Source organism: Actinia tenebrosa, unplaced genomic scaffold (assembly GCF_029948245.1).
Source record: "Actinia tenebrosa isolate PJP-AT-01 unplaced genomic scaffold, QUT_ActTen_1.0 PGA_scaffold4__44_contigs__length_22323623, whole genome shotgun sequence".
NCBI classification, from domain to species: Eukaryota; Metazoa; Cnidaria; class Anthozoa; order Actiniaria; family Actiniidae; genus Actinia; species Actinia tenebrosa.
In genome coordinates this window covers 4,518,360-4,529,567 of record NW_028292581.1, presented here as the reverse complement: position 1 = coordinate 4,529,567, position 11,208 = coordinate 4,518,360, and the positions used below count along the sequence as shown (strand labels likewise).

At 36.6% G+C, this 11,208-nt stretch overlaps 1 protein-coding gene across 3 annotated transcripts; it reads left to right on the top strand.

The window, feature by feature from the left end:
• Positions 1 to 1,218: 1,218 nt before the first annotated feature.
• On the top strand, positions 1,219 to 11,009 carry LOC116293493 (contactin-3). Of its 3 annotated transcripts, none has more exons than XM_031700927.2 (7): positions 1,219 to 1,374; positions 4,944 to 5,252; positions 6,752 to 7,030; positions 7,623 to 7,934; positions 8,146 to 8,463; positions 9,964 to 10,113; positions 10,432 to 11,009. In XM_031700927.2, the coding sequence occupies exons 2-7, from the start codon at positions 4,961 to 4,963 to the stop codon at positions 10,893 to 10,895; spliced, it is 1,815 nt and encodes a 604-aa protein (XP_031556787.1). In that variant the 5' UTR covers positions 1,219 to 1,374; positions 4,944 to 4,960; the 3' UTR covers positions 10,896 to 11,009. The 3 variants fall into 3 exon arrangements, with proteins under 3 accessions (XP_031556787.1, XP_031556786.1, XP_031556785.1); XM_031700926.2 differs by lacking the exon at positions 1,219 to 1,374 and adding an exon at positions 2,080 to 2,421; XM_031700925.2 differs by lacking the exon at positions 1,219 to 1,374 and having other exon boundaries at positions 4,672 to 5,252.
• Positions 11,010 to 11,208: the final 199 nt, after the last annotated feature.

The following is an 11,208-nucleotide window of genomic DNA, read 5'->3' as shown; positions in this document are numbered from 1 at the left end:
GGCTTTTTCTTTCTATTGTTTTTGGGTATTGTGATTGGTTGAACACCTCAAACTCAAAAGTAAACGTCTTAAGAAGCTGCGACTTTTAGTTCATATTTTTTCACAAACATCTCTCCATAGGTTGATACATCTCCAGTAGAAAATCTCAAAATTCTGATGTGGGACAAGCGATATGCCGCAGAACAATAGAAAGCGCTATCGTTCTTATTAGGAGCATTACTTAACTTGTATATTACTAAATCTTCAAGGTACTTGTGATAGAATTGATGTCGTCGTCAAATCCAAACCAAAATGCTTAGTATCATCCTAAGCATCAAATTAAGCCGGCTAGTTAATCAGTTAGAGTTGCTATCTCATTAAGATTAAGCCTGCCCACTCTTAACTTCTTGTTCTTATCATACCTGATCAAGTTTTTCAATTCCTTTTTTGCACACCTTGCGGTTTCTATTTTTCTTTGAAAGTGAATCACCTCGGCGATGGGTGGGAGGAGGGGGAAAACATAAGAGCGAACGGAGATTTAAAAGCACGTGCATGGCGTGTATTGTGTAGAGGCGAGGATAAATTTCGTTATATAGTTTCCCTGCTTAGTCCTTATCATTTCCCAGTCAGTAGTAGACGTTAGCGATAGCCCATAGCGAGGGGAAAACACTAAAATAATTCTTTTTTCTTTAATTGTTATGTATATAATATAATAGTGATTCTCAGAGATACTGTGGAAGCATGGTGAGCGTGGGCTCCATACTTGCACCGTGACATCATCATATGTAAAATAAAGCTTCGTTTTTACTCTCACAAATTTAAAGAATAACTTTAGTAAGTGGACCCGATTGGGACCTTGGTTGGTACCCGTTAAACAAAGGGTGTCTGCTGAATGAAGGTTGTTTAAAAGTAATTAAAAATTCGGCCGTGCAACCAGCTATCCACTTAACAGGGGGTCAGCATATCGCCTGGGGGTAAGGGTGGGAAGATTTTCTCATTTACACTGAAATTATTTGAAAGTAATCCCCAAGCTATCTGTTATGAAATTCATGACCCCTCCTCCCCCCACCAATAAATGATTTTTTTTGTGACCACATTTGCTTCTTATTATGGGCGTGATTGATATAGTTCGGATTGTTTCAATTTAGGTCTTCATCAGCATGTGCGTGTGTGGTTTCTTCATTCCTTTGACCTACCGCAGAGTAGCAATAACAAGATTGCTTTTAAAAATCCTACTTGGAAAAACTTACTACTCCTACCTTTTTCATATGATAGTTATGAGGCAATAACTCTCAGACAATAAACCAGGAATAAAGCTAATTGGTGCATAGAACTAGGATAGGCTTCGTTCAAGTTTCATTAATTGCGTTGGTTTAGTATGCCCATCGTTCCAAGGTACGTGAATATTTGATTGATCTTAAGATGAGTCATAAGATTAATAGTAAAATAAACTGTTTCCATAATCATCTGTGAACAGAGAAATGATTCATGGTCGTAGGAGTGTTTTGTTAGCTCTGCCGACGTAATGGTTTTTCAGAAAATTGCTCGGCCTTTGATCGGGTCCTTCGATCACGTGTTTTTGATTTATATAGTAATATTATATAGTGTTCAGTATGCACTGTAATATATATTTTAGAGACAGAGAGAGAGACAGAGAGAGAGAGAGATGCGAAACTTTGGTGATCTCTGAAAATTTAAATATATCAGAAATATACAACAACAACAACAACAACAAAAATTCATCATCGCTGATATATATTTTTCAAATAGCCAGTAGACTACCACATATTATAATTGCTTGACAGTTTTACATAATATTTATAATTCAATAAAAGGGCCAAAGTTCCTGCAAATGGCTCTGTGTGTATCTATAGTACATATATATCTGCCTATTGTTATAAAAATGTAGAATTACTTTTTCTGTGTATATATGTATTAATATTTATGTTTGTATCACGGCGAGTTCTTAAAAAAAGATTTGAAGCTTGCACTCTGTTTTGAATAGCAGTTCTTGAGTTCTTTGAATAGCAGGTGCTCTTAAATAAAACTAAAAACTCAACTGTTTTACCCAAATGCAAATTATAAAATCGTACTCTCACAGTCATTGAATGCGTCGTTCTACTTCGAGAAACGTGCTCAATCCTGCAGGCTACCTCGAGTCTCAATTTGCACGAACAGATTTATAGTCTCGGTCAGTTGTATGTCCATCTAGTACAGCTGTTTCTCGGTCGGTGTGTTGGCGGTAGTATCGTAGGTGTTTATTATGCATTTTTTTGAATGATTCTTTAAGTCTGTTTCGCACACTTTTACCAATCACGAGCTGTCTTGTACTACCTTAGCTAGCTCTCTGATAAATCTCAAATGAAGTTGTGGCTACCTCTTACAGCACAGGTCTGGCTATTGCTTATCGCGTGATGTTGCTCCTCGCAGTACTTCTCAATGGTAAGTTAAATCCTTTGATTAATCCGTCCAGTCTTGAGTGCTTTCCTTCTGTTTTTGTTCAATATATATTTTCAGAATCCTTAAAACCCATCATTTTTGGCTTAAGAAATTATTTGGTTTAGGATCGAAGCAAGGCAACTTTAGATGCCACGGCGTTGTAGCGTTGCATCTACTCACTTATGTATTCAAAAAAAACCCCATAAATTCAAAGTCTAAAGTGGACCGCTTTGAGTTATGCTAATCATAGTTAACGAGATCAGCCGGCGTTTGTGGTCAGTCCACCAAAAATAACTCGCCACGAACCCCTTGTATCTTGCTTCAAAGCAACAAATACATTTCGCCAATGAACCAGATTCATGCTATCAATAGTCTATCAGCATTCTATTTACCACGAAATGATTAAAAATGGATGGCTTTGCACGTCTGTGAGATAATAAGAGCAGAATAAAAACACAATATGGAAAACAATTAAGGAAACCAATGGCATATGAAGAAAAATATTTACAAGCTCTTCTTTCTTGATTCTCTTTTTGAAACGGCTTTGTTTTTGAATATGACAGCTTTGATTTAACATGAAGTATCTATTCTTAGCGGGATGAGTGTAAACACTTCTCACGGACACCAAAAGAAAACAAATTACATTAGAGCCTCTACGGACACCTCTATATTACGGACACCTCTATATTACGGACAACTATATATTACGGACACCTCTATATTACGGACACCTCTATATTACAGACACCTCTATATTACAGACACCTCTATATTACGGACACCTCTATATTACGGACACCTCTATATTACGGACACCTCTATATTACGGACACTTTTTTCTGGCATTTTGTGTCCGTATTATAGAGATTCTTTTAGCGTCTTTTAGCTAGGACAAAAAAAGATTAAATTGGTAATGGCTATGATCTGTTATTCTACTGCTAAAGTACTTGAAGTTAAAAAAAAAAAAGCTTAAATAGGATTAACAAACATTAGCAATTGCAAGGTGAATGGTTTTAGTTGATGGGATGTGTTCCACTTTTTATGTTACTATGGTCGCATATTTAATCCAACAATCAATCAGAATCTTTCATTAACGTTAAGTTAACCTAGTGAATAATTTATTGTTGAGAAGAGTAAATATAAGGATCAAATGTGGGATGACGATTTAAGTCTAAGTACTTTTGCTTGATTAAAACTGTGACTGATAGCAAAAATAATTAAGGAAAGAAGAAGGCAATGACTGAATAAAGGATCGAATATATATAAAAAAGGAGAAGAAACTGCGAATTTATAAATGGATAAATAATTAGAAAGAAAGAAAGAAAGAGAGAAAGAAAGAAAGAAAGAAAGAAAGAAGAAAGAAAGAAAGAAAGAAAGAAAAAAGAAGGAAAGAAAGAAAGAAAGAAAGAAAAAAGAAGGAAAGAAAGAAAGAAAGAGAGAGAGAGAGAGAGAGAGAGAGAGAAAGAAAGAAATTTTAATTCGAAAACAATTTCAATTTCTTAAAAAAAACAATTCTTATTACAAGAAAGAAATTATTCAGGTACTCGATTTTTTAAACAACAAAGTTATCTTAATCGCACTCATAGATCACTCAAAACCCACGTGTACGAAGGAAATGAACCTTTTTATTGGTTGTTCTATAATGTACTTGTAATTATCCTCTGCTTATTTATGAATGATGTTATACATTAGCCTTTTTTAATGACTCCATTTAATCTTAATCATCTTACCTCGAGGTATTCCTTTGTGTTGTCAGCTTTGTGAAGTTTAATATATTTCTTCGTCGAACTGCCGTGCTTTCAAAATACGAATCAGAGATTGTCATATCCTAATTAAAAAATTAACCCGTCCCCATCTTTACCAAGATCAAATTCTGGTATTCTGTAGTTGACTTGAATGTAATGAAAATCTCAAAGGGTAAAAATGTTTGCGTATCGAAAAACACGTTTGTATGCCTGTAACATCTGTAACATGCTGAGAAATGTTGATTAAAATCTCGAAGAAATCACAACACGTTTGTAATACAACGGTAGGAATGTGTTTGTGAGGGGAGGGGAAGCGTCCTTGATGAGTCATTCCCTTGACTTTGGGGGTGAAGGTAGGGGGACAGGGATAGATGAATACGTAGAATGCACACAAATGTTTAGTATTTCAGAAATCATTGAAAATCGTTAACCACTTTGGTAATCTTCATGAAGGCGGTTACACAATATGTTGAATTTTTCCCACTTTGAATTGTCTTTGCACGGCTCCCTTGTGGTTAACCACCAGGGGATCTGCTTGTAATTGGCATATCAAACAGCGAACAAAATAATACGTTCAATTAGTTTAAACGTCGACTCCATTCCGTCCTCATAAGACTGTTTGGCCGGTGAAAATCAATATACAACACAGACGTCAATGTCGAATGGCATTCTTGGAATCCTTTTTTTCCCTGTCACTGCTGAGATGAACTTCTTAAGCTGGTCGTGCCTTGTGGAACATGATAAAGCAGTTGATAATGGTTGTGTCATTCTGTCTTCTAGTAATACCAGGTTCAGATATGATTATCTGTAAACTAAATGCTCCTTCTGGTGCTTCCAATGGAGTATGGCCTGGAAGTGTTATGGTATTGAACTGTACGATACTACAAGACGGCCCCGTTGAGTACATTACGTGGAAGAAAGATGGAGATGTTTTGAGGAACACAAGTATAGTTTCTCCTGGTCAATCTTTGTTGATGTGGGAAGCCCTGAAGCTAGAAGATTTGAGTGATAAGGATGATGGTCAATACAGCTGTGTAGCAGTCAAAGGAATCCACAGCCAAGAGGATTGGTACACCTTAAATATATTTGGTGAGTCAATGATACGAAAATAAAAAAATGATAGTGAATAAATAAAAGGAAGAGGGAACTGATGGATGGACGGACGGGGGAAGGATAGAGAATAGACGGATAGAGGATGGATGAATGGATGGATGGATGGATGGATGGATGGATGGATGGATGGATGGATGGATGGATGGATGGATGGATGGATGGATGGATGGATGGATGGATGGATGGATGATGGATGGATAGAGGGGTGGATGGGTGGAGAGGTAGAGAGGTAGAGAGGTAGAGAGGTAGAGAGGTAGAGAGGTAGAGAGGTAGAGAGGTAGAGAGGTAGAGAGGTAGAGAGGTAGAGAGGTAGAGAGGTAGAGAGGTAGAGAGGTAGAGAGGTAGAGGTAGAGGTAGAGGGGTAGGGAGAGGTAGAGGGGTAGGGAGGTAGAGGGGTAGGGAGGATTGTTGGATGAATATTTGGAGGTAGGGTTGAATGAATGAGTGAAGGGAGGGAGGGACGAATAATTAGCTTGTGGGTGGATTGACGCAATGAACTGTTAAATTCCTAAACCATTGAATGTACTTAAATCGAATTAAAAATAGTCGTACTGAAATAAGCAAATAAAATAAATTGTTCGTATTTAGAATTGGAATTATGCCCAAATATAGAGAGAGCGAGATGCCTTCAGTGTCAAAAGACAAATGAAAATACCTAGTCAGTCGTTCAAATCGCGGCAATGACATCACTACTAGACGGAATTATGAATACCAATGTATTTAAACAATGTAACAAACACGAGCATGAGATACCATAGAAGTTTTTTTTACAGGATACGAAAAGAACGCAATGCAAACCAGGTGAGATTAATTGGCTTTCGTTCTGATTGTTTCAATTCTAGGTTTTGAAAACAACAGTACAACTAAAAGTAACAATATCCAGAAAAATTCATTAAAATTCATGATATATTTTGGTAAAATATCAAAATTTCAGATATTAATAGTTTATGACGGAAGAAAATTGGATCACCACTGAAATAGACCTCTTTAGTGATTATGCTTAAGAACCGTTCAGCGATAAACCGACGTTCGTTTTCATCATTATTCATAAAGAAAAGAAATTACTCTCTCGAAATTGAATAACAGCACAGTCACTTTTTCATTGCTTCTTTTTCTTTTCACGTAATTATAATTTTTATCTTATGTCATTTTATAAAATTTATTTTGATTTTTAAACTTTCTTTTTTTCTTTATTCATTTAATTTCACATTTCATTCATCTCACATTTCATTTCATTCCATTTAATTTTATAATTTTATCTTTCAATTTCATTTTGTTTTCATTTCATTTTGTAAATTTTTGATACCATTCTATTTGGCTATAGTTCATTTTATTTCATTATAGCTTTCAAAGAAATGGTACGTCGCTAATTTCAAAAAAGAAACATGAACATTTCAAGAAATTAAAGCTTCTAGTTTATATATATATATATATATATATATTATTGAAGTCTGTGATTTTTTTCTTATTTTAAGCTAAACCGCATATCATACCCATTGGACTAACTGAACTTGAACTTCGATATGGTGACAGATTCTCCGTGACGTGCAGTGCCAGTGGATGGCCAAAACCCAATATTACGTGGACGAAACATGGCAACAAATACATGGAATCAAGTCATGTATTAAAATCGCCCTATGGCCTCAAGCTTCAATTCCTTTTTGCTCGTCTGACCGATAAGGGTCTTTATGCATGTCATGCAAATAACACAATAGGATCAGATCTTTGGCCAGTCTTAGTCAAAGTAAAACCCGGTAAGTGTGCTGAATTAATGGACCACTTAGACGATACGGCGGCCATCTTGCCAGGGGGCAAAACAAATCAAAGATGGCGGAAAATGTATAAAGTTTGCTGTGTTTTTCTTCCTTTAATGGGTTAAGGTGATCGGTGTGCCTTCTTAACTCAAGTTTCGATGTAATCTCTTGTGGTGAGCTGTTAATATCAGTCGATGTCATTACTGTAACGAAGCTGCTTTTGACCCGGACACCCCATGGGACAACAGTTTTACTGTTTTGCTTCACAACATGGCCAACTTATAATTTGGGGTGTGAAACATACTCCACACAGTTTTGACAACCCTTGGTAAAAAGCAAACACTTTTAAAAACTGTAAAACTGTGCCATGTCTATTGCACTGAATAGTACAAAAAAGTGCAATGCCTGTTCCTTCATCATACTCTTTATTTTTCACAGCAGATACAGTGAAACATGTTTGCAATCTAACATGAAAGAATTCTTGTTGCAAAGTATCGAGTATGTTTATTTTCAGTTTGAACTAGAAGTCTATTGTCATTTTCTTAAGACTATTTAATAAAATGTAATGTCTTTGATTCTTTCTATTGATCAGTTCAGTTTCATATGCGATCGGTCAAGGTAACCACTCCCTACAAAAGAATAACTGTCTACGAAAACCAGAACATCAGCCTTGAATGCCGCGCATCAGATATCGATAACAAGCACTTTGCTTCCTTTTGGAAACACGACGGAAAGAGTCTGACCGATCCTGAAAGAAAATCTAAAGTGGAGGTAGCCAATCACTTGGTGCTATGGTATAAGATTGTCAATGTGACCCTGAAGGATGCTGGGAGCTATACATGTGGTGTCCAGACCGACATGGGAGAGGATAATCAAGTGATAGGGCTGAACGTGAAAAGAAGAGGTAAGATCTGTGCCGGACATGTTGAAACATGCAGCCAATAAGAATGCAGGAAAGCCGTCGTCTATTCTGCAGTATACTACTTTTCATTCAAATTTTCTACGGTGTGTGATAGAAAATAAAACAACTTTTTCCTCCCAAAGAAGTTTAAGAAGCACGATTCATAGACGTGGACTCTCTCTCCCTCACTAACCTTCTGTTTTATTATTGTAAGGCCCTCCTCGAGTTTCAAGCAAAAACCCAACAATATTTTCCAAGCTCGGAAGCTCCGCTACCCTTTCTTGTACCTTGCAATACGCAGACATCGCTGACGTGATAATGGAATGGACACAAAACCACAGCCAGTGGTTCTACACACATTCTAGATATTACAACATTGAACACAAAGACCCTAGGAATGGGAATATAATATACTCATTGGTCATTAGGAACGTAACAGTCAAGGATTTGGGTTGCTATAATTGTGATGTCAAAACGTCTCTTGGGTCGTGCAGCTCCACAGTGTGTCTTCAACTCAAACAGACCAAAAAAGGTAATGAAATATGCAGGTATTTTATTACAATTCAAAATGGGTAATCATGTCACGAATGAAAAACGTCTGCGCATGAACTAAATGAAAATTGGAAAAATATAAGGGAACTTTTTTTTAACCTGACAGGCTCGCAAAAGTGTACTCACAAAAATAAAGGATGCTCATTTCCCTTCAATCTTTGGAAAAAGTTTCATTTAGTGTCGGGAATCAGTAGGTTATTACATCTTCTTTATTTTTTATCGTAATCAAAACCCGTGGCACTTTAATTTTGAATCATGTTGATGTCCCCGAAGCCGAGGGTTAGTGGAAGTACCACCTATAGTCAAACCCTGTTACGTCTAGTTTTGTTTGATCAACACAGATTTCGAATTCTTTTCTCGAACTCAAACATGTTTTCAAGCTCAGATGAGAACTGAGGCCTGATACTAGATTAAGTTATGTGAAAATATGGTTTGTTAATCGAACCTGGTTAAGTACTATTAATTCTTTGAACAGCCACGACTGGACCACAATATAGACTGTATAATATACAATATAGACTGTACCGCAATATAGACTTGCGTTGCTGTATCAATTTCCCTTGAAAAATTCTTAAAATAATCCTATTAAGTTGTTTGGAAAAAAATATACCGCAATTCAATTCAAATTATTTGCAATTCACCTCGGCAGGGCTTTGTGTTTTGGGATTATGTTAATCTAGCTAGGAACATTGCTATCAAATCAAATACAGCTATTTCAAAAAAGGTTGAATGGGCGAACGGCAAATGGCGATTGGCGGTTGCATAATCGAATGAAACTGTGGGCATACGTCTAAACACGAATAATCGCGTTGATTGTCTACAAGTAACAACTAAATATTTCAACAAAAACTTCGGTGTTATTTACAAACACCAGTCATTCCAGCTAATATTGGATCTTGGAATGACCCTTTCGCTTCTTTCCTATCGCCGTTCGCCGTATACAAAGACACCGCGCTTGAATACATCAGTAAGCATATCTGGTAATGGAAAGCCACTGATGATATTTGGTAGAATATTTGAAAAACAAGAACATTTATCTAATTATGTACCGGAATAATAACTACCTCTTGACATCACTGGTTCAAGACGCGTTTCCTTTGATTTTGATGCACTTTACAATTCGCAGCTAGCCCTAGGGTATAATATGGCTACTCAAGGTACGGCCGACGACTGGCAGAGACAAATATCCTAAATTTTCCTTTAAAATCTGAAATATCAAGAATTAGAATTATTTTAAATGACTTTGCTTCTATTTTGCTCTATTTTTGTGCTCATATTTATATTTCAAAGTTTTGGATGACAATGACAATTCTGAGCCATTCGAGATGCTCCTTCAATATGGCCTCCACATGTTTTGGTTATGTCATTCTTTTAAAATTGATTGCAAAAAACTACCCATTTAGAGCTTGGGTCCCTCTCTTATATGCCCCCAAAAGACCGTTTATTTGAGGTTTTCTTTTGTTTTCAAATATTACTACAGAGATCATGACCATTTATGCATCCTCCTCTGCGGGTCCCTTGTGGAAGACCACTGTTCCTGTGTTCCTGGTGTGTCTTGTGGTATGCGTGGCAGGGTTCATAGCTGGTTTTTACGCAAGAAAAAACAGAATAAGACGGCCAGGATTCCAGGGTAAGGTTCAATTTTCATACATAAATTTCTCTGTCTCCATTCCTTTTGATTTCTACTTTTTTTCTTGCTGCCTTTTTACGGCCCTTTTAACAGTTAGCATTGTTATTGTTGTTCCAGCTCTTCTTCCTCTTGCTCCTTTCTCGCTCCTCGGACTCCTGCGGTATTTTTATCTTTACCATCGGTGACGTCCTTCCCTTCCCCGTTTCTTCCTGCCTTATTCATCACAAGAATCTACTTAATATTTACTTATTCATTTACGAATCTACTTTTTCACCTTGTAAGAATCTACGTAAAATTAGCTGTTTTGCACTTCCTTAGATAACTCAGGCCCTCGAGCAACAGACGGCTACCAGTACGATGTGTTCATAACCTTCAGCAGCAAAGATTTCCTTTGGGTTAAAACAGAACTAATCCCTTTGATAGAAAAACACAATCTCAATTACTGCATTCACAACCGAGACTTCCAGCCTGGAAAAAACATCGTTGACAATATGGCCGACAGTGTCTACAACAGCCGACGTATCTTAGCAGTACTCTCCAAGAATTACATGTCCAGCACATTTTGCAGAGGAGAACTAGATATGGCATTGTGTCGGAACACTCTCCGAAATGACTCCTCTTTGATTGCTATTCGAGTGGATGAAATTGAAAAAAAGAGGCTCCCAAAGGCTTTACAAGGGAACACTTTCTTGGACTATTATAATGATCAGGAAAAGAACCTTTGGGAAATTAGGCTTGCCAAGCAATTAGCTTTAAAGGAAGAAGAGGAAAATACTTTGTAATATGAAAAAAGAAAGAGATTTTGTATTCTTAGTTTTTCTAAAGACTCGTTAAGTATAAATTTGTAAGAAACTCTTGTTGTAAAAACACAAATATAGCGATATGTTATGATTATATACATGATTATAACGATATGTGATTTTCAGAATCTGATTTATGAAATTATCTTAAGGTTTCCCCTTTGCATCATCTGTAATGATGACCTTCCATAAAACGCAAATCACATTCTTAATCTTACATCAAATTTACATGTTAACATGGCTGTCATTGTTTTTATTGTCATCAATTTTCTTCACTTGGAATGGTTCCCGTCAA

What these genes read in the sequence shown, in the direction of transcription:
- LOC116293493 (XM_031700925.2), top strand. Translation starts at nt 4,901, where the DNA reads ATGATAAAGCAGTTGATAATGGTTGTGTCATTCTGTCTTCTAGTAATA. An exon ending in GTACACCTTAAATATATTTG is followed by an intron (nt 5,253 to 6,751) that starts GTGAGTCAATGA and finishes TCTTATTTTAAG; the next exon opens with CTAAACCGCATATCATACCC. An exon ending in ACTCAAACAGACCAAAAAAG is followed by an intron (nt 8,464 to 9,963) that starts GTAATGAAATAT and finishes ATATTACTACAG; the next exon opens with AGATCATGACCATTTATGCA.